At 53.2% G+C, this 25,087-nt stretch overlaps 1 protein-coding gene across 45 annotated transcripts in view; it reads right to left on the minus strand.

Moving 5' to 3' along the window:
• Positions 1-221: 221 nt before the first annotated feature.
• The window catches only part of LOC105484109 (calcium voltage-gated channel subunit alpha1 C), a 649,973-nt gene continuing 625,107 nt past the window's right edge, over positions 222-25,087 (minus strand). For 23 of the 45 annotated variants that reach the window (XM_071070635.1, XM_071070628.1, XM_071070624.1 and 20 more), the window contains 10 exons: positions 23,716-23,818; positions 18,232-18,333; positions 15,668-15,795; positions 15,022-15,156; positions 13,071-13,423; positions 9,862-9,990; positions 6,779-6,885; positions 6,337-6,440; positions 3,697-4,029; positions 222-1,498 (listed from right to left, as the gene is read on the minus strand). In XM_071070635.1, the coding sequence (XP_070926736.1) occupies positions 1,199-1,498; positions 3,697-4,029; positions 6,337-6,440; positions 6,779-6,885; positions 9,862-9,990; positions 13,071-13,423; positions 15,022-15,156; positions 15,668-15,795; positions 18,232-18,333; positions 23,716-23,818 (1,794 nt within the window). In that variant the 3' untranslated portion in view covers positions 222-1,198. Of the gene's footprint in view, positions 1,499-3,696; positions 4,030-6,336; positions 6,441-6,778; positions 6,886-9,861; positions 9,991-10,494; positions 10,600-13,070; positions 13,424-15,021; positions 15,157-15,667; positions 15,796-18,231; positions 18,391-23,715; positions 23,819-25,087 lie in introns of all 45 variants that reach the window. The other 22 variants (XM_071070630.1, XM_071070626.1, XM_071070632.1 and 19 more) reach the window with 2 other exon arrangements.

Consider the following 25,087-nt stretch of genomic DNA (forward strand, 5'->3'; position numbering starts at 1 on the left):
ACACACGCGTCGCACACACTCGGAGACTCTCGCGCATGCTCCTCTCTCCCAAACCCACCTGTACACCCAGCATTAAAAGGAACCCAACTCTATCACCCACATGTGCAAGACCACATCAAGTGCATTGCAATTACCTTTCCATGAGAAAACCGAACCAAACCAGAACAAAAATAGGTTGCTACCTAAGGAAATGATAACAAATTATTGGGCATACACAATGGTTGGTAAAACTCTCCTGCAGCGGCTTCTATTGAACCTCCGTGGAAAAAGGAAACCACAACCGTTTAAATAATACAAGAAAACCAAACCGGATGTACATTGGCAAAAGTGAAAACAGAAAGGTGAGGGGGCTACAGGACTTTGTAAACACTCTTCTTCCTCCCCTCCCCCTGGGAAAACAAAATAAAAAATAAAAAAAACCCAAAACCAAAAAGAAACTGCAACATGCTGTCAAGAAAAGTGTCAAACCACAAAACAAAAGAGCGCTCAGCGGAAGCTCAGCACCACCTGGTTGCGCGGAGCCGGCGGCCCCTTCCCGGCGGCGCAGCTCCTCCCTTGCGCTGCCTGCGGGCCGGCGGCTAGCCGGGAGCTCGGCGTGGCCCGTGCCGGTCGGGGGATCCCGTCGCAGGTGGGCAGGGGCGGGTCGGGGTGAGCGGCACCATGGCCGGCCCGACGCCCATCCCCAAAGCTCCGCGCCCCTGACGGCCGCCGCCTCCCTCTCCGGGCCGGGCTGGGGTCCTCCTGGAAGTCCTGCCCCGCTCCCTTCTCCAAATCCGCGGGACCCTGGCTCTAGGGAGACAGCGAGGCTCGTACAGAATATGTGCAAATGGTTTCTACAAGCAGAGTCGAAAGACACCCGTTTGCTGTAGGGTCCTTTGGGTGAGGGCGCGCGGGAAGCCGGGGTGCTCTCCCCGCATTGGCGTGGCTGGGCCCGGGGCCTGCGGGCTGGGAGAGGGCAGGCGCCTTCCTCGCGCCCCGGGACCCTCGCCGTCTCCTCTCCCCGCCTCTGCAGACGCAGCCGGGCGCCTTCCTCCCGGAGGGCGGCTCGCGCACCCAGGCTCCGCGTCTTGTCCCAACAGAAATGAATGAAGACGCTGTTCCGGTTAACTCCAGGTCACGAGAACAGTGAGGCACTTCTGAAACGAACCCATTAGGAACATTGAAACAAATAAAAAAAGCCCGCATCTGGCAGCGCCCACTACAGGCTGCTGACGTAGACCCTGCTGTCCTGGAGCTCCTCCTCGCTCAGGCGCCCCCGCGCGCGCGCACAGCCCGCGTCCTCTTCGCCCCCGGCTCGGTCCTGCCCCGCGTCCCTGCAGTTCACAAAGGGTAAGAGGGCGCCATTGGGGCTCTGCGGGGCGCCCCCGCTGAGGATGTTGTCGGCCGCGCTCTCCATCTCCTCTATGGTCATGTCGCAGGCGTCCGCCAGCTCCTGGGTGGTGACCTCGATGAACTTGGGATCTTGAGCGAACTGCCCCAGTCCTTCAGAAATCAAGACCTGAAGGAGCGGGGTGGGAGCCATGAAGAACCAAAGGAACATTATTCCTGGAGCCCAGCTCTTCTCTTGAGGGCTAGAGCCAGGGGTATCTGGTGGGTCACTCGGGGAAGTGTGCCTGCGCACGTGGACCTGTGTGTGTTGGGAGGGGCACCCACAGGGAACAAGTAGAGATGGAGCATCTGCCAAAAGAATTAGGGATGTGCAGGCCAGAGAAGTTTTGGCTGGGGTGGTCAAACACTGTCATCAAATATATAAAGACTTGCTAATGGCCCAGCACCGTGGCTCACACCTGTCACCCAGCACTTTGGGAAGCCCAGGCAGAAGGACTGCTTGAGCCCAGGAGTTCGAGACCAGGCCCAGGCAACACGAGGAAACTTCGTCTCTACAAAAAATTTTATAACAATTAGCTGAGCGTGGTGATGCACACCTGTGATCTTAGCAAGGCCAGAGGCTGAGGTGGGAGGATCATTTGACCCCAGCAGCCCCAGGCTGCAGGGAGCTGTGACTGCACCACCTCACTCCAGCCTGGGTGACAGAGTGACAAGTTGCAGGGAGCTATGACTGCACCACTACACTCCAGCCTGGGTGACACAGCGAGACCCTGTCTCAAAAACAACCAAAACAAAACCCACAGTAGGCTTGGCTCTCAGAGGGACCAGGGAGGCTGCCCTGCTGCTACCTCAGCAGATCCCAGCCTGCCTCTCTCCCTTCTGACACCCACCGGACCTTTATACTATTCTTTCAGAGAAACTGTTCTCCCTGGTGAAACTGCTGAGACAGGCCCACTGCCCATTGCCTGCCACCGCCTTTCTAGGGGTGAGGTATGTGTGCAAACACGGTGCATGACCCTGCCTTGCTTCTGCTGGGAAGGGCCAGCCAGTGACCCTCAAACTTCTCTGTCCTCCCCACCGGCTGCTTAGTGCCTGGCTATGGGAAAATCGGCTCCTGAGCCAGGGGGTGGGGGGAAGCTGAGTGCAGCCTGGCACTCACTCCTCCCAGGCATCTGTTTGTCTTGCTCCTTGCCCACGCCACTTATTCTCTCCTTACCCTGCTTAGTTTTTCTTTGGCACTCCTGACCTTCCTGATGTGTTATGTATGTGTGTGTTTATCATCTGTCTTTCCTCACCATGATGCGAGCTCATGAGAGCAGAAGCTCTGTTTCTCAGCTGTGTCCTTGTACCTAGAACAGCGCCTGCACATGGTAGGCCCTCATGGGAGGTCTGTGAAATGAATGCAGGATGACCAAGGCCACAGGAATATCAGACTTTGAGAGGTAAACCTTGGAAGCCACCTGGTTTAACTCCCCGCCTCCTGCACGACAGCCTGATGTCCAGGTGAGCACAGTCTCTGCTTGGCTATGTCTGATGATGGGGGGCTCACTACTTTTCAGGCAAGCCCCTCTCATTTGGAAGAGCTGTTGGGAAGGTCTTCCTCATGTGAGCTGAAATCTGCCTGCTGGTGGGCTGAGCCAACTGCTCTGGCCTGCCACCCTTTCCCCATTCCACCCGTTTCGAGGTGTAAGAGGTGTTTTGTACCCTCCATAGTCAACTCCTCTCCAGGGTTTCTTCCGTAACTCCCTGAACCGGTTCTTCTAGGACATGGTTTCTAGGAACCTTGCCATCCTGGTCATCCTCTTTTGGGTTTGTTCCAGTGTGTCAAAGGTCCCTCATAATGTGGTACCAGGATGGCACTAGACGCTCTGACCAGGCAGAGCACCGTGGGACTGAAAGCTCTCTTGTTCTAGACTAGTGGCTCTCAACCTGGCTGTACATTCAAATTATTGAAGAGCTTTAACAATCATCAGTTAATTTGTCCTGGGTTTCCAAAGCTCCCCAGGTGATTCTCACGGGCAGTCAGGCCTGAGCACCTCGGATCTTGCCTGTCTGTGTATAAAGGCAGCCAGGCTCACATTTGCATGTTGAGCAGCTGCAGCACAGATGCCTCTGGCCGGGATAAGCTGCTCAGTCCTTTCTGTTGCCCTCTGCAGTGGGCCTCGCCTCAAGAGAGCCCATAGCCTCTTGTGCAGTCATGGCTTTCCGCATCCCAGCCCTCGTGCAGCCCTGAGAGGGAGGGTCTGTCCGGCTCAGATACTGACTGCAATGAATTTGGCAAGAGCCAGGTGCCACCTTCTCAGCTCCGCACGCCAAGCCCCCTTGCTGCCCGTGGCCTCTCCCCCTGCCCGTCTGTGAGTCACCTACCGCTTCCACCAGGCTGCTGGCACTGCCGTGGAACTGCCTCCCCGGGGCCCCAGCCTGGCTGGGCACCATGAGGGAGACGGGCCGGGCTCTCCGGGTGGTGTTGCTGTCCCCGCCACCGGGGGTGGTCTCAGCCCAGGAGCCGCAGTGGATGGACGGGAAGCTGCTGTTGAGTTTCTCACTGGACTCGGCGCCCTCCAGCCGCAGGGTGGGGATGGGCTGTGGCGGCCAGCCTCGGCTGCCAGGTGTGGCCGGGGGGGTGGCAAAAGGCCTGGGGAATGAGGCAGGGGAATGGCTTCTCTGGAGGAGGGGGCTCAGGCCTGCCACTGCCAATGCCTGTGGACACACAAGGAGTGCGAGTTAATAGGAGTGGCCGACCCCAAGCAAGGCAGGGCCCTGCTTCTGAGCAACCACTGCTTTGCAGCTGCTGCGTCCAGCTAGCTCCACCTGCCTGGCATTCACATGCCATTGTTTCCCCCTCTCGGTTCCTTCTCAACCTGGCATGACTTTCAACCATCTCAAAACACATCTTAGGATCATCTGGGTCTGAAGTGATCTCCTTCTCCTATAACTTCTGAAAGCCGGGATTGGGTGGAGTTGTGGTAACCTGCTTTTAGCCCTGGCCTGGTCACCTGCCAGCTGTGTATTCTCTTGCTCTTGGTTTTGTCCTCAATAGAATGGAGAGCAGGGTGAGGCCCGCATGTCTGTAAAGCCAGAGAACAAATGCTCTCTATCCATCCCCGCTGTGGGGCAGGTGTGAGGTTCAAGTGCAATGAGGTCTGCGAAGAAGCACTGTGCACCTCACAAAGAGTTGGGAAAACCAGTATTTGTGGTTTTAGTTCTTACAGTTAATGGGGCCATTCATAACGCCCTGCCAGTGTCCAGCTCAGGTTGTCTTTGAACTGTTGTTAAATCTGGTGCTGTATTGTGATGAAAAGATTCACGGCCGGGCGTGGTAGCTCACGCCTGTAATCCCAGGACTTTGGGAGGTCAAGGTGGGCGGATCACCTGAGGTCGGGAGTTCGAGACCAGCCTGACTAACATGGAGTAACCCTGTCTCTACTAAAAATACAAAATTAGCCAGGCATGGTGGCGCATGTCTGTAATCCCAGCTACTCAGGAGGCTGAGGCAGGAGAATGGCTTGGACCCGGGAGGTGGAGGTTGCAGTGAGCCGAGATCGTGCCATTGCATTCCAGCCTAGGCAACAAGAGTGAAACTCTGTCTCAAAAAAAAAAAAAAAAAAACACCAAACAAACAAACAAAAAAGACTGATTCACATGGTGCGCCCTCTGTCCCTGAATGTTCTTGAGCATCCTGAGGGTCGGGACCAGGCCTGCCTGGCTGTTGCCATGACGACCTGCCCAGGCAGAGGCTCTGCAGGGTGAGCTGCTCTGACGGGATGTGCTCCCGGGAGAAAGCGACACCGTGGTGGGGAAAGCCCACCTGTAGGGTCACAGAGTACAGGAGGAGAAAGAGACGAAGAAGAGAGTTTCGTGCCTACCAGTACGACAAGAACAGATAAGTGAAATCGACTTCTAGAAATCTTTTAAAATAGCACACACAGTGTCCCCACATCCTTCCACCTCCTGCCCCGGCCCATGGTGGTCCTCAGCCTGGGGCTCCTGGCTGCCTGGGAATCTGAGAAAAGTGTAAGGCCATATTCATTATTTCAGAAAGCCCAGTGGAAGTCAACGCCACACAGGCTAAGAAAACCTGTTTATTTCTTGGAGCTGAAGTACTATCAACTCAGCCAAGCCACACTGGCCAGCTCATGCTGATTATGAGTTTTGATTGGCAGTTGAATACCTCTGGGTACAAAGCATAAGTCCATTTAAAACACAGGTCCATGCTATAAGAGAGCATATCTTTAAAAAGGTCAGAATGTTGGGAGACCCAGGTTTAGGCCTCAGTTTGGCTGGGGTTCATAGACTGGCCTCATATGACACTGAAGCTGACCTCAGTTTGCCTGGGGTTCATAGACTGGCCTCATATGACACTGAAGCTGACCTCAGTTTGCCTGGGGTTAACAGACTGGCCTCATATGACACTGAAGCTCAGAGATACTACGGTAAGTTTGGTCCTGGCATCTTGGATTTCACTATCTCAGCTGGAGTCAGCCATGCCAAGAGACATTTCCTTATGAAATCTCCCTGGACCTGCTTTCTGTGGATGTCATTCCCTACTCATGGCCATGCTGCTGGTGGGTTCTTTAATCACTTCTCTATGTCACTGGATGGACTTTTGTGCAGCACCATTTCCAGGTATGTTCAATCTCTAGGTACAAGTGCATCTTCCTGAGTGCCCTGCAGCATAGGCCAGTGTCAGGGGAGTCAGTGGCATCTGTGGCAGCCTAAGAAGAAAGCTCAGGTGGAAACCACAGCTCTGGGTCCTCAGGATCACACAAAGAGCTCCTGTGCACCAGCACTTCCTAGGCCCCCACCCACGATGCTGCAGACCTTGCTGCGGCTCTCACCTGCACAGGAGTGCGAAGCCTTGCAGGCATGGCTCTTAGGGCAGGGGCAGGAGGTGCCAGCCATCTGAGACAGGCAAGACCCACTGAGGTCTTCAGGATTTGTCCGTCACCCCGGGGACTGTCTGGCCTGCTAGCAGGAGACAGTGGCCTGTCCAAAAGTGTGAGCTACCTGATGATGAACCAGATGCAAGGGCAGGACTGTCTTCTGAGAGATGTCTCCCCCTCGGTCCTTCTGTCGCTTCAGACATTCCAGGTGGAAGGAGGCCCTTCGACCTGCAAAGCCAGCCAGAGAGCCAGGATCAGGGCAGGAAAACAGGACGCTGGCCTGTGACGGTTTACACTCTGGTGGGGTGCCAGGAGCAGTAACTATGGCCCGAGACACCCCTCCTCTCCCCTCCCCTGGTCTGAGACGTGTTCTGAAGCATCTGTCCAGGGCTCATCCCTGCACATCCTGCCTTTGGATTGTTGTTTCCTTGCTTTGGAAATCCCCCGACTCTGTGGGGCTGGTTTGAGGCAGGCCACAATGGTTTCTCAGTCATCCCTGAGTACCTGACCGGCGTTCTCTTGGGAGTTACCACCGGCCACATCTGGAGAGCGAGGGGTGCATTTACCTAGTGAGGCGGAGCGGAGGAAACCCCTCTTTGGGGATTGCCGCATGTCCCTCTTGTCCTCCTCTGGGAGCGTCAGTTGCCGATTTTCGTCATCCTGGTAGGACAGCCTGGAACAGAGAGCTCTTAGGGCTTGTTCCTGGAGGCTGAGAAGTGGCCACCCACAGGGACAGCTGCACCCCCGGAAAGCACTTTGATCCTTAGTGAAGGGACGCCCGCTTTGTGCTTACAGACAGGTTTGGGGAATAGCCACCCCAAGAAGTTCTGGCCTGCCCCTGGCGTCTTCCAGGCCTGCTCAGTGGGAGTTGCCAGCTCCCCACCCGCAGCCTGTCTCGTGAGCCTGCAGTTCTGACTTGGGGCATTGAAGGCACTCTGGGGTCAAAGGTGTTGAGAAAGCGGAAAGAATCCTAGGCCCATGAAGTTCTTTTGGGGAATGGCCTTGGCTCCCGTGTTTGCATGAGCTGATGCTGTTTTCCCCAGTGACTCTTAACTTTAGCCCAAACTTATCCCTACCCCCCGATTTCTCCCTGCCCTGCCACCCCCTCTTCAGCAAGAGCACATAAGCAGCTGCCTACAACCACTCTACAGTCACTCAGCAGGTGAACAGCAGGGCTGTGAGGGACCTCAGGGGGCATCTAGTCTATGGCTTCCAGGCCTTTGATAGAGACTCAATGAGAAGTAGATTTGACACCTTCCCTTCATGCACAGACACAGCTGATGGAATGAAACCTCATAGCCTTTGGTTACCCTCGGTGCACGCATTGCACCCTCGTGAGTCCACTTTAGTCTGTTCTATTTTTATTGGAATCTTGATTCACAATCCCTGCTGGGTCAGCCTGGAGTCCAAGAAGCACCGTTGCATTCCAACCTCATTCCCAGATGAGACCACTGACTCGCTGGTCCCTGGTGCCACCCCACACCTCTGAGGGTCACTCCATGCCTGCTCGTGGCAAAGCACAGAGACTTGGATAATTTATAGACGTGCAGGAATGCTGGTTGAGTGTAGACTGCAGTATTTATGCCTTCTAGCCTTGCTCTTATTCTCAGCTAGGTAAGGCCTCCCTATTATATTTTGTTCTTACACAAATCACCCCCACTCTTGCAGACCCAGCTTCCGTTTCACCTTGTGCATGGTACCAGTTAAGGTCACCCTGCCCTCAACTTTCGCTGAACGCCTGTACCCCTGGGAGTTGTACCACTCTGGGGGTAGTGAGCAACTCTCCATGTTATCTTCCTCTCCTGAGACCCTCTTAGATTCCTAGTTTGTGGAATTTCCTTGAGGATGGAGACTGGATTCTTAAGGACCTAGCAGAGTGCCTGGTGCACCAAGCACTCTAGAATAACCAAAAAAGGTTAAAATACATGCTCTTCTGATTTCTAGGGTAGGCAGTCAGGCATTCGTTTGTATTCTGTAAAAATCAACTTAGAGAATATTATCTCATAAGGAACTTCAGGTATTTCTCCTGGTTTTACATTGTCTGTGTTTTGCTGAGTCAGAAAAGTAGGCCTGTCACCCCCACCGCCCCGTTTTGCTGATGGGGACACAAAGGCACAGGGTGGTTGAGGGATTTGTCAAGAGTCGCTGGTTGGGACTCTTTCCGTGCTTTTCCTTACTCACTGGATTCTTCTTTCTATGCTGGGGAAAAGGAGGCGCTTCTGCTACTCTTCCCATCCAGTTCCTGAGCAGAAAGCACTGGACCCCAGGAAGCCACATGCTGTGCTGGCCTGGCTGCCGCTCTCCCTACACCCCCACAGTGGGGAGCCTGGTGCCCCCTCCCACCACCTCCAGCCACACCTTTCCTGTCTTCAAAAGCCTGCAAGGCTAGTCCTTCCTCACTCTAAAGTCCTCTCAGGAACTGAAGGGACTGACATGCTGAGACGGGTCAGTGAGTGCTTCGTTCCCGCCCTGGGCCCCCGTGGGCTTCCTCCCTGTCTGCATCAGCAGCTCCGGGTTCCCCGGTGGGGCTGAGGACACACCCTGCATGGTGCCTGGCCACGCTTAACGGTGCTGCTCTTCCAGAGTGGGACAGTGGCTCCCAGCAGGCGGCACAGCCCCCCAGCATGCCAGGTTCTTGACATGCCTGCCCTCCAGCTCAGAAAATAATAGAGAAGTGGGAGCTTCTCTCTAAACCCCTGGACAAGTGTCCATCCCAGGAGCAGGCACACCTGCCGCTGGCCTGCCCATCCCTCCAGGGGGCCCATTTTCAAGTGTCTGCGTGCAAGTCCATGGGACCCAGGCATTTCCCCTGGGGAAACCCCCATGCCTCAGTTTCCCTTTCTACAAAATTGAAATGACATATGCCCTGCCTGCCTCAGAGGCCTGTTGTGAGTCACAAATAAAGTAACAGATGAGATGGGGCTTTGAGGGTGAAAAGAGCCAGAAAAGCTTCTGAAACAATGTGTCTCAAACCTCTGTGGATGTCACCCACAGTCCTAAGACGTTTCACAAGGCGGTCCCCAGATACACATCTGTGGGCCATTAAGCCAGTGTTTCACAGCACGTGCTTACCTTTGTGACATTTGGCGCGTTCTGATAGTTTCTATTGTGCTGTGCTGTGCCTGCTTTTAAGGGCTAGTCATGAGTGACCAAATGAATGTCACAACCTTCTAAAGAATCTAGATCTGCAGCTAAAATCCTCCAAGAATTCCAGCAAGGAGAAGAAACCTCAGGCCTGGCTTTGCCACCAGTGCCCTCTTCTGGGCAGCTTTATTATAAGCCGTGTCTTGAAACACTTGTGTGATTGTCAATAGATGTATGTGTGCACTGAGTCTCACCAGAAAATGTATTTATGACTGTGTCATACTGCCTAAAATGTTTATAAAACAATGTTCAGAAATTTTCCTGGTGAGGAAAGACCAAGCTAAAAAGGGCATTGTGTGTGTGTGTGTGTGTGTGTGTGTAAGAGAGAGAGAGATGGGGGCTCCCATTTCACTGAGGAGATGAGAAATACGGTGCAGATGTTTTTTCTATGATCTCCTCTCCTCCTGCAATCAGCCCCAGAGAAGGGATCTCAGGCACCTTCCCCTGCCTCCCCAGATTTGTTCCCACACTTGGGTCAGCCTCGGCAGAGGGCAGCAGAGCTCACATGTCTGTGGAGAGCAGGCTGGGCTCACTGCAGGCCTCCGCGTCATGGTTCATCTTCACTTCATAGGTCTCATCCTGAGACGTCTCCTCCGGACCCACCATGGCTGTCTGGCTCTCCCCGGAGTGGCACCTACAATATCCAAGATGAAGAAAAACATGAGGAACCGCTAACCTCCTCCCCTTCCTTCAGCAAGTAAAGCAGCACACACGCACGCACATGCATGCATGCACACGTGCACAAACACAAGCACACACAGGTGAACAGGCATACGGTTGCTGGTGCTTTGTTCTCCTGTGATTGCCGATGGATCCGTGGAAGTGTTAAGATTAGAGTGAGGGTCCCGTTTGGGAGAAGGATGTCTGCTGTGGATCCAGGGAGATCTGAGTCCTGACCCCAATTCACTTACCCTCTGGTCCAAGTCACTTGGTCCACCTCATGCCTCAGTTTCCCTTTCTATGAAATTGGAATGACAGATGCCCTGCCTGACTTAGAGGCTGCCTCCCACTCACCCCCAGCTATGACACCTGCGTCTTTGGCATCTGGCATAGCTGAGAAGTCCCTGGCATCCTATTTTGATGGTGCCCTTGATTCTGACACTGGCACCCTGGGGTAAAGACACAGAGGAAGCCTCGCCTAGAGGGGTTTGCTCTCCTGAGCAGAGGGCAGTGAGCCTGAGTCCCTGCTAAGCCTGAATCCCTCCTGAGCTCCAGACCCTCCCACACCAGGGCGTGGCTTTCCCTGCTGGGACAGGGTCTTCTGCTCACTGGGTCATGTCTTCTTTAGCTCTGGATCACGAGCTCTTCCTTTTCCTGTCTGAGCTCAGCTCAGTGCCTCCCTCTGTCTTGCTTTCTATAGACCTTGCATGCTGGGCCCACTTTATCCTCAGACCCCCCTGAGGGCATCAGGGAAAGATCCTGGTCCATCGTCTCAGAGCCGAGTGCTAGATCAGTGCCCTGGCTCTGAACATCTCAGGCAGGGTGGAAGCAATTCTCTCTCGAGGAAGAGGAGGACTGCAGACTGCCACCCGCCCCGCAGTGGAAGGAAAGATGAGAGGCAGGAGCTCCAGGAGGATTGGGAGGGGAGGGAGGTGGAGTGGGCTTTGGTGAGGCACGGGGGGAGGAGCTGGAGACGCAGAGCAGCAGCAGGCAACAGCACTTCTGGGGGCCACCGGGCACAGGATGTGCTGGCCCATCCTCAGCACAAGCAATGAGGGCCTGAGCTGCCCTTAGCCTTGAGCTGCGACACAGGGATGAGGGAGCTGGGACGTGGGCTATGTTCCCCTTCTTAACCAAGCTGAGGCTTGATGCCCTGTGTGGTGTTTGTACCCACTGCAGTGGGCAGAGGGAACTGACATTTCACGAGCACTGACTGTGTGCTGGGCACTGTGCTGCGTGCTCTGCATGTAGTTTGCTATGTGGAGAGATGTATCTGTGGGACAAGGAAATCCCCTGGGGTCTCCTCCCCCAGCTCCTCTAAACATCCCTCTCCCCTTATGTCACAGAGAACAAAGCTTCATATGAAAATGCCCTTAGAGGGGGGAATTTAAGTCACCCTGAGATGCTAAAGACGGACATGGAGCCCTCTTTTAAGCAGAGGCTTCAGGAGGCCAGAGGGGAGAAGGGAGTGTGGGGACCCAGGACTTGAGTCCTCAAAGGCTGTGGCAGGGGGGTGAGGTTGCAGAGAAGGATGAGGCCCCCATAACAGGTACAGGCCCCCAAGACTAGATGCCTAGATTAGATCCTCTCCTATGCGAAGCCAGCCCTTCAGGCCAGCACCTAAAATCCAGTGCCGAGCACACTGCCTTGTGCACAGAAGGCGGCAGTGCAGGCCTCATGAGTTGAAGGACACCCCCAGTGCTGCTTCTGGGTGGCAAAACCAGCCAACCTTGCAGAAAGGAAAGCAGACAGGGAGATGGTCCTTTAAACTGGCCTGTCGTCTGACACAATTAAATGCCTGGGTCCCATGGGCTTGCATGCAGCCACTTGAAAATGGGCCCTCTGGAGGGATGGGCAGGCCAGCGGCAGGTGTGCCTGCTCCTTGGATGGACACTTGTCCAGGGGTTTATTTTTTTATTTTTTTTTATTTTTTATTTATTTTTTTTTTTGAGACGGAGTCTCGCTCTGCCGCCCAGGCTGGAGTGCAGTGGCCGGATCTCAGCTCACTGCAGGCTCCGCCTCCCGGGTTCACGAAATTCTCCTGCCTCAGCCCCCCAGTAGCTGGGACTACAGGTGCCCGCCACCTCGCCCGGCTAGTTTTTTTTGTATTTTTTAGTAGAGACGGGGTTTCACCGTGTCAGCCAGGATGGTCTCGATCTCCTGACCTCGTGATCCGCCCGCCTCGGCCTCCCAAAGTGCTGGGATTACAGGCTTGAGCCACCGCGCCCGGCCTGTCCAGGGGTTTAGAGAGAAGCTCCCACTTCTCTATTATTTTCTGAGCTGGAGGGCAGGCATGTCAAGAACCTGGCATGCTGGGGGGCTGTGCCGCCTGCTGGGAGCCACTGTCCCACTCTGGAAGAGCAGCACCGTTAAGCATGGCCAGGCACCATGCAGGGTGTGTCCTCTCTCAGTCCCACCGGGGAACCCCGGAGCTGCTGATGCAGACAGGGAGGAAGCCCACGGGGGCCCAGGGTGGGAGGGAAGTCCCACCATCCAGCATGTCATAGCAGTGCATCCTAGAGGCCAGGGGATCAGAGGACGAGCAGAAAAGAGTGAGTCGGCATAAGAGGTGCAGTCAAGACCTCCAGGAATGATCCTGTGCTGGGCAGAATGGGCCAGTGCTACAGACGGCGCCTCCCACAGCGGGGTGCCCTCCCCGGGAGGCTGGCTAAGGGGCTCCAGGGAAGCAATGGAAACGCCATTCCCATCTCAGCTGGGAGAAAGGCCAGGTTTGGGCAGAGACTTGGTAAAGGGCAGACAGGATGGTTTCTGTTGTGCAGCCAGAACGCATACATCTGAGGATCACATTGGGCCACTCAGGGAGCATGGGAGAGGAGAGGGAGAACCGGTGCCAGGACACTGCTGACTTGCCCTGAGCCTGCCATGTCTGATCAAGGGCAGGACTTGGGAGACAGCATAGTGCCTCCTGCTCTTGCTGGGGTCTGGGGCAGTGACCTCCTGGAAGCTTGAGGGGCAAGTGGCCGACCGAGGCCTCCGTCTCCTCCACTGTCTCCTGAGGGTTGCAACACGTGGGGTGGCCAGCGTCCCACTTACCTTTTGGAGCTGAGCTTCCACGCCACCTCCTGCACCCGGATGGCAGGGGACAAGGGGGGCCCATGGCCCTCCACAGTGCTGACCGTGCTGGGGTAGCCGGCAGGGCGAGGGAGGCGACCCAGGGCGGTGTTGTTGGCATTGTTGATGTTGGCATTGGAGCCGGTGGACGAGTAGCTGCTGGGGGTGAAGGTGGAGTCCACCAGCTTCTCGTGGGACGGCGACTCAGTGTCGCCCTGGCTGCTGCCCGCCTTGTTGATGTGCAGCGGGCGCTGAGTGGTGAAGGTCTGGGGGAAGGCGCTCCGGCCGTCGCTTTGGTAGTAGCTGACGTGGTTGCCAAACAGGCCACCGGCCCTCTGTAGGCAAGAAGGAGGGGCGGGTGGAGGAGAAGCCCCTCAGCACCCACTCCTCCCAGAGAACAGACTCCACAGCCAGGTCAGGGAAGTACAGGGCCTGGGAGGGAAGGCTGCCTTCTTTCGGGGAGGCACAGCCCTGCTGGGAGCCAGGAGCACCTGAGGACCTTCTTCACACCTGGCAGCTCCAGAGAGGGAGGGACCCGGAGTCTCAAGGCTCCAGGCTCCCCTCTGTGGCAGCTGGGAGAACCCACCCACCAGTGGGGATGGGATTGAGCAAGGGGCTGTCGCTGGTACAAGCTGCCCTGGAGGTTTCCAGTGAAGCCCCTGGGCTGGGGTGAGTTTCCAGGGCATGTCCAGGATGGTGGTCCCTAAGAGCAGCCAGCACATCGTGGGGGCGGGGGCTGAGAGAGCAACCAGAAGATTCTAACCAGATTAAAAAAATGGAAATCCAATGTGGTCACAGAGCTAAAAGCTGTGTTGGCCAAACGGTTTTGAATATGAAGAATTTCCTGCATGACGGTCTTTTTTCCCCTCGGGGACTCGGAGAGATTTAAAACCTGGAGCCAGTGTTTTTCCCCAGTATTCTTTTCCTTGTCCTGGGGAAGTGGGCAAGTAGCTATTTGCAAGGTTGGTCCAACCCTTGACCATCAGAACATCCCTGGGCCTTGGTGACTGAGCCTTTGGTTTCTGGGGTCTTGTCGGGTTGTGTCACCACCATGCCATGTCTCTGAGGCCGCTCAGTGATGAATGGCTCCCAGTGATAAGAATAAGGATGAGGAAGAGACGGAGCAGGGGCAGGATGGGCTCAGCTTGCCCCCTGTGTGTTCCACAGCCTGGGAACTGGGCCTGAGGCTGGGAGAGAGAGGTGTAAGCAGGGCCCTGCACAATTATGGCTGGCAGCTTATCCCTTGCTACAGAAGGATTTGTAACCAAACACCAGCGGGGTGAGGCAGGCAACACAAGTGAGTGATAAATGCCCCTCATTCCAGAACAGCCTTTTTAATTTTCACTATCGCAACTGCTGGGCAGCTTCAGTCTCCAGGAAAGGAGAGGGAAAGGGAAGGACTGGAAGGGTCTTCGAGATCTGGAGAACAGACGCTATGCTCCATCTCAAAGGGCAACCGCCACTAGGCTCCAGCCCTCTGCTGCCCTGTGGGAATGCAAGCTCAAAAGTGCCAGGTCTCCTGACTTTCCCAAGGAATGCCAGAAATCTTGATTTTGACCTGAATGTGCCAGACTTTCAAATATTAAACAAAACAAGCCTGCAGATTAGATGTGCCCCGGGGTGACCACTTTGTAACTTCTAATGTAGAAGTTTCTCCTAGGAAACATTTCACTTAGGGAGGGGGCTCCTTCCCACTTCACTGAGAGCCAGTGACACTGGGAGCCACTATTTCCACGGAGCCCTGCCATGGGATGGAGTCAGGCTTGGAAAAGGCAAAGGGGTGAGGAGACAGCGAATCAGGAAGAGCCTGGAAGTGGCCCTCTCCTCTGGTGCAGCTCTTTCCCCTGGACGTTCCCCGCAGAACCCCAGCCCACCCTCTTGCTCCAAACTGAACTTTATATAGAGGCCGAGAGTGCGCCATGGCACCACCCACCCTGAAGATGTCATCTTCAGAAACAGCGGACACAGCCTCCTTCATGGCCTTGTCCAGCTCCTCCTCAGCGGTGAGGTCTCCGGAGATGGCCCGTCGGATCTCAGGCCCGATGTCGTGCAGCGTGCGCAAGCCAGCCTGGAACCCAAGGGGAGGATGGTGAGGACCGTGCTCCCTTTCCTCCAAGCTCGCCAGCCAGCCATAGCCTCGGGCCAAGGCCTGTCCCTCCAGGGCCCTGGCATCCTCCACCCAGCCAGTCCACCCTCCGGAAGGTTTGTCTGCGTGTGAACTGGGGGCTGGGCTGCCCTCTGATGGAAGAATCCACTCGCCCATCCAGGAGGGATGAAGGCTCATTAGGAGGGGGCACCAGGGGTCAGGGGCTGTCATGGGAGCCTCAGTGAAGTGTTTGAGAGATCTGGGGGCTATGACAGCAGGCAGGACCATGGAGGGCAGTCGGTGGGTGGCAGGTGGGGAAGGGCACATCACCCCCTTCTCACAGCCATCTTTGGAAAGGTCTGGAGTTCTCTGAAAGGTTCCCTCTGCAGGGACCTGGCCTCCAGCCTGCTGAGGAGGGACTGGGACCCTGACTGGAGGTCAGAGGCAATGACCAGGACCTTCCTGGAGTGTGGGCCCACCCCCAGGCCCTCACCTGCAGAGACAGCGCGTTCCTCTGGGAGGGTTTGCCCACAAGACCCTGCTCTTTGCGCTTCTTGAATTTCCGGAAGTACTCCTGGATCAGGAATGTGGCGTAGAACTTGCCAACGGTGACCTCATCATCTGAGACGTATGGAGAGGGGAGAGGGGGTAAGAGGGAATTCAGTTGAACTTCATTCATTTTTTTTTTTTTTTCAGCATCCAAAACTTTCTAAAACTTTTTAGGTTTAATTTTTTTTTTGAGAGGTAGTACATTCACAAGGCTTAAAAAGAGAAAAAAAAATATATAAAAAGGCTTATGGTGAAAAGTCTCTCCTGCCACAGCCCTTATCTGCCTAGTCATCACCTCCTGTAGACAATCTAGTTTCTCGAGTATTTTCTCGGAGATTCTTAGTGCAAATTGGTTATGTAAATCATCAAACATATTCTTAGCCCCTGTTTTTTTTTTTTTTTAAGGAAAAGGTAGCCTATCATCAAAATTATTTCCCACTTTTTTTTTAAACTTTACTGATATTTGCTGACTCTTATTTGATTCCAGAGCTTCAAATGTCCCTCATCAATTGGCCCCTCTTCCAAGTGCAAATCAGTTCAGCTCAGCTTGGAGGGAGGGGCTGCTGGAAGGACGGCTTTCTTCCCATGGAAGTTTGGATTTTTCTTTCAAACCAGATTGGGTTTTTGTGCCAGGTGGCTTGGCTGCACCCCTGCTGGGCTGGATACCCAAGATTACATGTGACATCATCAGTCCCTGTCCTGGGAGTGAACCTGATGGTGGAGAAGCCATAAGTTCCTACAGCAAACATTTCATGCCTGGTAAGGAGCCCCTTGGGTCTACCTCCTGGTTCACTGTGAAGAGATGCAACGGGCCCAAGAGACAGACCTAGGGGCTGGTGAGGGTTCTCCTCCTACCTGTCCCTCCAAAACAGCCAAATCCATAGCAGTGATGACCCCTCCCTTCTCTGGCAAGCACTCCCTTTCCACATGGGAGGGAAAAACCCAGGGTCCCCTCTCCCGCATAGTCGGGAAGGAAGAACTGCATGGTGGGACAAGGTCCCCTGGGGCCTGGGTTTGAATCCTGAATCTGCTCTGGACTCTCCAGGTAACCTTGGGTCAGCAACTTAGCTTCTAAGAACTTTAGTTCCCTGAGCAAACTTCACAGAAATGTTGTCAGGATTCAATAAAATGATGTATGTAAAATATCACATGGCACTGGTGAGATTTTCACTTAGCCCAAGTCTGGCTTTCACTCTGGCAAGTGGTTCTTAACACAAGTGGTGTCGCCTCTTAAGGAGGGCACAGTAAATGTGTGGGATGGTTTTTAGTTGTCAGGGTACTGTGGGGGTGCCACTGGCATTCGGCAGCTCCAGACCTGTCCCTTGAAGTGCAGGCATGTTCTGCGATCGCAGCTTTGCACCCTGCAGGGCTTTCAAGTTTATGCCACACATCCATGATTCTGCTTAGGATTCTCTGAGCTCAGAACATAATTCCATTTTGCAAATGAACATAGGATATTGTTTTGCATGGTTTTAACATACCTAAAAATTTCCAGGAATACAACTGCTGTGTAAATTGACGAAAACTATACCTTGGAGTGTTTAAACTTGGCTGAGAGAGGTTCGCGTTTTGGAAAACTGGATTCCTGATGGCGATGCTCTTTGCGGTGTCTGGGTCACTCACTGTAAGTGTCATGTCATGGTTATTCTGCATACGTGTAAGTACATGTGTGTGTTTATGTGTGGGGGGCTATTTATACACACAGTTATTTAATACACTGATTTACCCCTTATTTCAAAATGACAGATACAAAGCGTTGACAGTATTCAGTATTGTCTTACTTCCTGTGAACCCAATTGTCTTACTTCCTGTGTTGTGTGTACATGAGAAGATCTCATCAGTTAAATGTACCTTCTGGTATAGTTATGCCTGAGTATTTACATATTGGAAATATCTGCTTTTAATAGATTTTATGTTAGAGTGAAGGCATTATATTAATATTTTGGAAATTATATGTATAGGAAAGTTATATTATCTATAATTTTCATTCGGGGTCATAGTAAAGGCAGTATAAACCCTTTGCTATAAAAAGGGATTTGGAGCTTGACAGGGTCAAGAAACACTGCTCTTGGAAGAACAAAAAGAATTCCATCCAAGACGGGAGGAATCTCAGGGGATTCTCCTTTCAGGGCCTTAGAGCAATCCTACAGCAATAGGTTTATGGGAAACCTACACTTTGTGGAGTTTCCTTAGATGTTCTGCCAAACCCCTAAGCATCAGGGACTCGCCTGTTACCCTATGTAAAAAGCAGGGTTGCACCAGATTTCCAGCCTGACATTCTGTTTCTGAGTTTGTGCAGGGCATTGCACCTGCGTCCCTTCTAACCAACAGGGCCTCTGAGTCCCGCAGGAAGGGTCTGAAGGCAGAACTCCAGCAAGCCTAGGGGACTCAGGAAGCAAGTCTCAGGGGATGCTTCCACATTCTAAGGGTGCCACCGTTGGAGGAGAGGCAGGCCGAGGAAGGCACGGCCAGGTTGTGGCCGAGGTGCGGGGCCCAGGGAGCACTCACCGCCTGCAGGAGGCACCACCTGGTCCAGCAGCTTCATGCTGGTCCGCTTCCAGATCTTCTTGATGATGGCCCGCAGCTCCTCATTGGCCTGTTCGAGGTTCCCTGCAGGGCGGAAAGGATCCTCAGCCCCTTGGTGGGCCTCTGATGGGCTGGGTCCCTCTGCGTAAGGTAGGAAGCCACAGATGGTGGCGTCTGCCCCACGCAACCTGACACATCAGTTTCTTTCTCGCTGGCTTCACTTCTCCCCAGTCTTCCCGTTTTCTACCTCCTTCCTCTTCCCCTTCCTCTCTCCACCTTCCTTCCTTCCCCCTTCCCTCTCGTGCCCTGTCCAATGCCATTCCTCTCCCCTTCCCCCTGCCTGTGGCTCAGGCCAGCCAGGGGGCCCCTCCTCCGGCACTCAGTGCTCTTCCTTGTGGACTGAGCCCAGCGCCTGGGCAGGAACAATGGCGGCCATGCGCTCACCAGCTGGAACACGTATGGCCCCGCCACGGGCAGTAGGGGGTCCCCATGGGTGGCATTTCTCATGGAACTCGTTGGGCAGCCACAGGGAACATGGATGATAGGAGGGTACATCTGTCAATGAGGGCTCTGTCCTGAGTTGCCCTACTTAGATGCCTGCCCTGTGCAGCCTCTGGGGTCCCAGCCTTACAGTGGTGAAAAAGGAAAGCCGAGCCTCCTTACAGCTGTAAGGGCAGATGTGGGGGACAGGATTCTAAGATGCTCCTCACCAGGGTATACACGCTGCCAAACCCCTGGGCCCCTAACCATCAGAGATTTTACTCCTGAGATTAGATTATATGGCACACGACACCCATGACCTAAGACAGGGAGGTTAGGAGGACCTGACCTAGTCACGAGCCCTTTACAAGCAGAGTCCTCTCCAGCTGGCCTGGAAGAAAGCAAACACTCGTGTGGGCTGAACTTAGAGAGGCTGCTTCTAGGAGCTGAGGGGGTCCCCAGCTGTCAACCAGCAGGAAAGTGGGGACCTCAGACCTACAATTGCAACGGATGAATCCCATCAACAACGTGATCTCCCCCAGAGCCTCCAGAAGAGACCATGGCCTGATCAATATCCTGGATGTGCCTTATGAGAGCCCAGCTTCACCACTGCTGGACTTCTGACCTGCAAAACCATGAGCTAATAACGGGGTATCTTTTTTTTTTTTTTTTTGAAGACCGAATTTTGCTCTTGTTGCCCTGCCTGGAGCGCAATGGCACGATCTCGGTTCACTGCAACCTCCGCCTCCTGGGTTCAAGCAATTCTCCTGCCTCAGCCTCCCGAGTAGCTGGGATTACAGGCATGCACCACCACGCCCAGCTAATTTTGTATTTTTAGTAGAGATAGGGTTTCTCCATGTTAGTCAGGCTGTTCTCAAACTCCCGACCTCAGGTGATCCGCCCGCCTCGGCCTCCCAAAGTGCTAGGATTACAGGCATAAGCCACCGTGCCCGGCAACAGGGTATCTTTTTAAGCTGAAAAGCTTGTAGTGATTTGCTTTGCAGAATAGGAAGCCAACATGGGATGTTTACTGCTCTTGCACAGGACTGGCGGTTCAGTATCGTGGTGGAGGGCTCTCGTGTCAGACTGCCTGGGTTCAAATCCACTTCCGGGGCCACAGGGCAGAGCATGCAGAGGTGGCAGGAGAGGGACTGATGGAATCCCAAGCTCCCTGAATGCCAGATCCAAACAGGACCTGAAGGCAGGGGACGACTCCCGGCGATCAATCCCCTTCACGGGAGAGGTAGCTGGAGGTTTCTGACACACGCAGTACAAGATCCTAACACGCACGGTATTCAAATATACTTGGCTTCGGGACTGGGCTGAATGGTGTCCTCCCAAAATTCATGTCTGCTTAGAACCTCAGAGTGTGGCCTTCGTTGGAAACAGGATTTTCACCAGTGTAATTAGTTAAGATGAGGCCATTCTGGATGAGGGTGGGCCCTAAGTCCAATGTGGCTGGTGTCCTTATAAGAAGAGGAGAGGAACCAAGACCCTGGAGGCTATGTGAAGATGGAGGCACAGATGGCGTGATGCTGCCGTGAGCTAGTGCACACCAGGCATCGTCCACAGCCCTCAGAAGCTGGAGAAAGGGTGGAACAGATTCTCCCCACAGCCTCCTGAAAGAACCAATCCTCCTGACACCTTAGTTTTAGACCTCTGGCCTCCTAAACTGAGAGAACTTTCTCTTGTTTCAAGCTGCCCAGTTTGTGATCATTTGTTACAGCAGACCTAAGAAATTAACATAGCTTCCAAAAGGACCTTTCATTTTTTTTAATCAGCCTTAATTTATTCTCATGATGGTCTATGTAGTTGTGGAAGTTCACCGACAATTGTTTCATGTCATCTGAGTATTTTTCAATATCTTCCTTCTATGTTCCAAGAGAAAAGCTTGTTTGGCTTGGTGCTGGACATGGGATGAGGGCTCTGGTTCTCTGAGGTAGGTGTTAATTTCTCCCCAATTCCTTCCAGGCTGAGATGTCTGAATGGTAAGGACTGATGCCAGCCTTATCTTCACAAATGTAGGTGCCTTCTCCCATTTCTTTCTAGTTGTTTCTAAGACGTGACTTTGTCTTCCTTTCTTAAGATTTTAACAAGATTGTGGAGGGCCCGTGTCTGATGAAGGCTCACCCTTCGGTGGGGGCATTACGGGCCCTTTGGTAGCTGTTCTGAAACGTCTTTGTGTTTAAAAGATAGTCTTTAATTCTTGACATGATTGTAGTTCCCACATGGCTGGCTTCTCCCCTTTTCTCTGGAACTCTTATTTCCTCAGAATTGGGTCTCTGCATTTGATTGATCAGTCTTTCGCATTGTTACTAGCTATTGGTCTTCCGTAGTTGGCAGGTGGCTTGCTTTGACAGTGAACCTTCGGCCTTGCCGAATCCTTGCTTCCATACCTGCCTGTCTTTTGTTCCTCTAGGGAACAAAATCTTACACCCTCAATTTATATTAAGCTTTAAGTATTACAGCATATTCCTCCTGGCAGTCATTTATATCGCCTCTTCTTCCCTCGGAACATAGGGTAGTAACACTCCTTGCAGAAAATTTGGAAAGTAAAAAAACTAAAGGAGTAAGGTAGATGTCACTGCTGATCTTTCTACTCATGATAATCAATGTTAACATACGAACACATGTTCTTCCTAGTTTTCTTCCTTGTTATACACATATATGTGTGAATTAAATGTGTGTTTTGGCCGGGCGCGGTGGCTCATGCCTGTAATCCCAGCACTTTGGGAGGCCCAGTCAGGCAGATCACGAGGTCAGGAGATTGAGACCATCCTGGTCAACATGGTGAAACCCTGTCTCTATTAAAAATACAAAAATTAGCTGGGTGTGGTGATGCATGCCTGTAATCCCAGCTACTCAGGAGGCTGAGGCAGGAGAATGGCTTGAACCAGGGAGTTGGAGGTTGCAGGAGGCTGAGACTGCGCCACTCCACTCCAGCCACTCCAGGTGACAGAGTAAGATCCATTTTAAAAAAAAAGTGTGTTTTTGTTTTCTGGTAGTCAGAAATAGGCCTATTTACACCCATTTCAGATTGAGTGATTGCATTGGCTACTGATGGTGTATTTTTTTAGCCTTTGCTTTTTTTTTTCAGTTTAGTAGCGGAACTTGTCCTATTTTTATTTTTTATTTTATTTTATTTTTTCAGATGGAGTCTCACTCTGTCGCCCAGGCTGGAGTGCAGTGGTGTGATCTCAGCTCACTGCAACCTCTGCCTCCCAGGTTCAAGCTATTCTCCTGCCTCAGCCTCCTAAGTAGCTGGGATTACGGGTGCCTACCACCATGCCTGGCTAATTTTTGGTATTTTTAGTAGAGATGGGGTTTTACCATGTTGGCCGGGCTAGTCTGGAACTCCTGACCTCAGGTGATCCACCTGCCTCGGCTTCCCAAAGTGCTGGGATTACAGGCGTGAGCCACCATGCCTGGCTCCTATTTTTATTTTTTTAAAAATCAGCTAATTATTTTGATTTCTGTCTTGGTGGACTGGTTCTTGTTTCACTTCATTTCAAATGTTTCTGTTATTTTTTCTGAAGGATCTAACTGAGAGAAGGTCCATGTCTGGGTTATTCAATGAATTAAATTCCCAGATGTCATCACCTTTCTCTAGTCTACCAACGAAGCAACTGAAGTAGAGACAGAGTAAATGGCTTATACTCATGTCATTAGTGAGAGAGCAGAGATTTAGATTCGAGTCTCCCATCTCCCTGCCAAGGGCTCCTTCTGTTGCCCCAGAGGAACACACTGACGGACAGCCTGAGCTTTAAGCTGGAAGTGTAGGAAGGGGAAGGAAACATACTGCTTGTCTCATCTGTGTTTTCTGTAATTACTACACCAGTGGGTTTGAATCATCTCTGTAGCTGGTTCAAAATGCAGATTTCTGGGCCCCATGCTCGGGGATTTGGCGTCATCAGATCTGCGTGGGTGCCTGGGACTCTGTAGCTTAAACGGGTGTCCAAAGCTGATTCTGCAGCAGGTGGTCTTTTGACCACGCTCTAGGAAACACTAGACACTCCAAGGCTGGACTCGCTTGGAGAGAAATGGCATCTTCTTAGGTGTATTTAATACAGCCTTTCCTACAGTGGTTCACAAACTCTTATCCATCATAAAGTGAGCAGATTATCTCGCTCAGGCTGCTGCTAGCCCTTAGGGTGCCTCGTGAAAACTAGAAGGGCCCCTCCAGGTGGACGCAGCCCTGAGGGAGCCCGGTTTGACCAGGTGGCACTGGTGAGGTCTGAATCCTCACCTGTCCGCTGGCTGAGAGCCTTGAGCCAGGCTCAGCCCACACAGTGTGTGCGATGACCTCCACCACGGCCACCACTTGTCACTATGTCCCCTTTCCCACACATGTCTTCCCAGCACAGTCCTATTAATTTAATGAGTTGAGCATTTGAGACATCCACCTGTAGCCAGTGTTAAGTCCTTTTAGACAGGGGTTGGTCCTGCTTCAGCTAACACCCGTCTCCTGTTTTGTGAGCTATACCCTCTGACTTTTAAGATGCCACCAGAATGAGTCCCAGAGTTTCATGGAAAGCGAGAGTTCAAAATGAATAAGCCGGAGTAGGCTGGTCCAACCTGCAGCCCACGGGCCACATGCGGCCCAGGACAGCTTTGAATGTGGCCCAACACATATTTGTAAACTTTCTTAAAACATTGAGTATTTTGTGATTTTTTTTTTTTAGTTCATCAGCTATCATTAGTGTATTTTATGTGTGGCCCAAGACAATTCTTCTTCCAATGTGGCCCAGAGAAGCCAAAAGATTGGATACCCCTGAGCTAGAGGCAGGGAGACCATTCAGGAAGCAAATAAGTCATGAGCAGGCTGGGGCCCTGTGATGTCCTGGAGCGCAGGTCACCCCTGTATCCCCGCTCGGATGCTGTCTGGGGCAGGAAGGTCCCTCGAGCACTGTGCAGGCTGCCGAGCTCCTCTCTGATTGTCTGCTAGACCTTCTGAGTATCTCTCCCAGTGCCCACGGGTGCCCTTACCTTCTGTTTTGATCCTCAGAGCTGTCCTGACCAGGGCAAACAGGGTGGCATTGAACATGACCGTCCCGTCGCTGTTCAGAGGCATGTTCATGGAGACCAGGCGCTGCAGGGGAAGGGGAGCAAAGCCGGTGATGACGGCAGGTGGTGCTTAGGGGACCACAGAACACCGTGGCAGAGTGATATGGTTTGGATCTGTGTCCCCGCCCAAATCTCATGTTGAACTGTAATCCCCAGAATTGAAGGTGGGGCCTGATGGAAGGTGATTGCATCATGGGGTGGATTTCTCATAAACGGTTTGGTGCCATCCCCTTGGTGAGTGGGTTCTCATGAGATCTGTTTAAGTGTGTGGTCCGTCCCCCTTCTCTCTTGCTCCCTGTCTCTCCATGTGATGCACCTGCCTCCCCTTTGCCTTCCACCATGATTGGAAGCTTTCTGAGGCCTCCCCAGAAGCAGAATGCTAGTGCCAAGCTTCCTGTACAGCCTGCTGAACTGTGGGCCAATTAAACCTGTTTTCTTATAAATCACCCAGTCTTGGGTATTTCTTTATAGCAGTTGCAAGGATGGCCTAACACAGAGGATGCTGGGGGAGACACGCAGCTTGTGTGGGTGTTGTTGGAGTGGACAGCGAGTGAATGATCCCTGAAGCATTCCAGGGAGAATCTTGCCTTTGCCACAACCACTTGTGACTCTCCTCACAGAGTGGGAGAGGTATGACATTTGTCCTCATTAGACCTTCACTTCCACAGAACGATGTGAAGGCCACCCAACCTTGCGCCCTGCTCGAAAGTCTGCTCAGGCGTGCAGGTGCGCTCTCCAGTGGCAGCAGAGACCGGCTGCACGCCAGCACATGCTGGGAGCCCACCTGCCAGGCAGCATTCACCCACAGCCCAGAGAAGAGAAGGGATCACAGGAGCTTTGCCTGCAGGAGATGCTACATGTCCTCTCTGTGTATTGCCAAATACGCTTCTGCATCAAGCTGGAGCAGAAGCCTGCTGACACTGGATAGTGCTGTCTTACCCTCTTCTTTCCTAGCACACCCCCAGAACAGGCTTCCCTGGCACTGAGCTCTGGTGTGGGGCCTTCAGCATGCACTGGGTCACGATGAGCAAGCGCGGTGTGAAGCTCACCACGGCATCCATGCCGAGGGCATGCTCAAGGGGGCTATTCGTCAGCTCACACGGTGACCTCCTGCTAATCTCAGTGTCTAGAAGGGTTACACTTTTCCTGAGTGACCAGATCTTGGTGAGTCTCATGGATGGTGTGAACTGTATCGTGGCCACTGGAAAGTTTTGCACCCAGGCCTCAGCCTGCCCAGGCCCATCCGGAGGCCACAACGGATGCACCTTAGCCCCCTCCAGGCTGCACCCCTGCC

This window comes from Macaca nemestrina, chromosome 10, assembly GCF_043159975.1.
Source record: "Macaca nemestrina isolate mMacNem1 chromosome 10, mMacNem.hap1, whole genome shotgun sequence".
Lineage (NCBI taxonomy): Eukaryota > Metazoa > Chordata > Mammalia > Primates > Cercopithecidae > Macaca > Macaca nemestrina.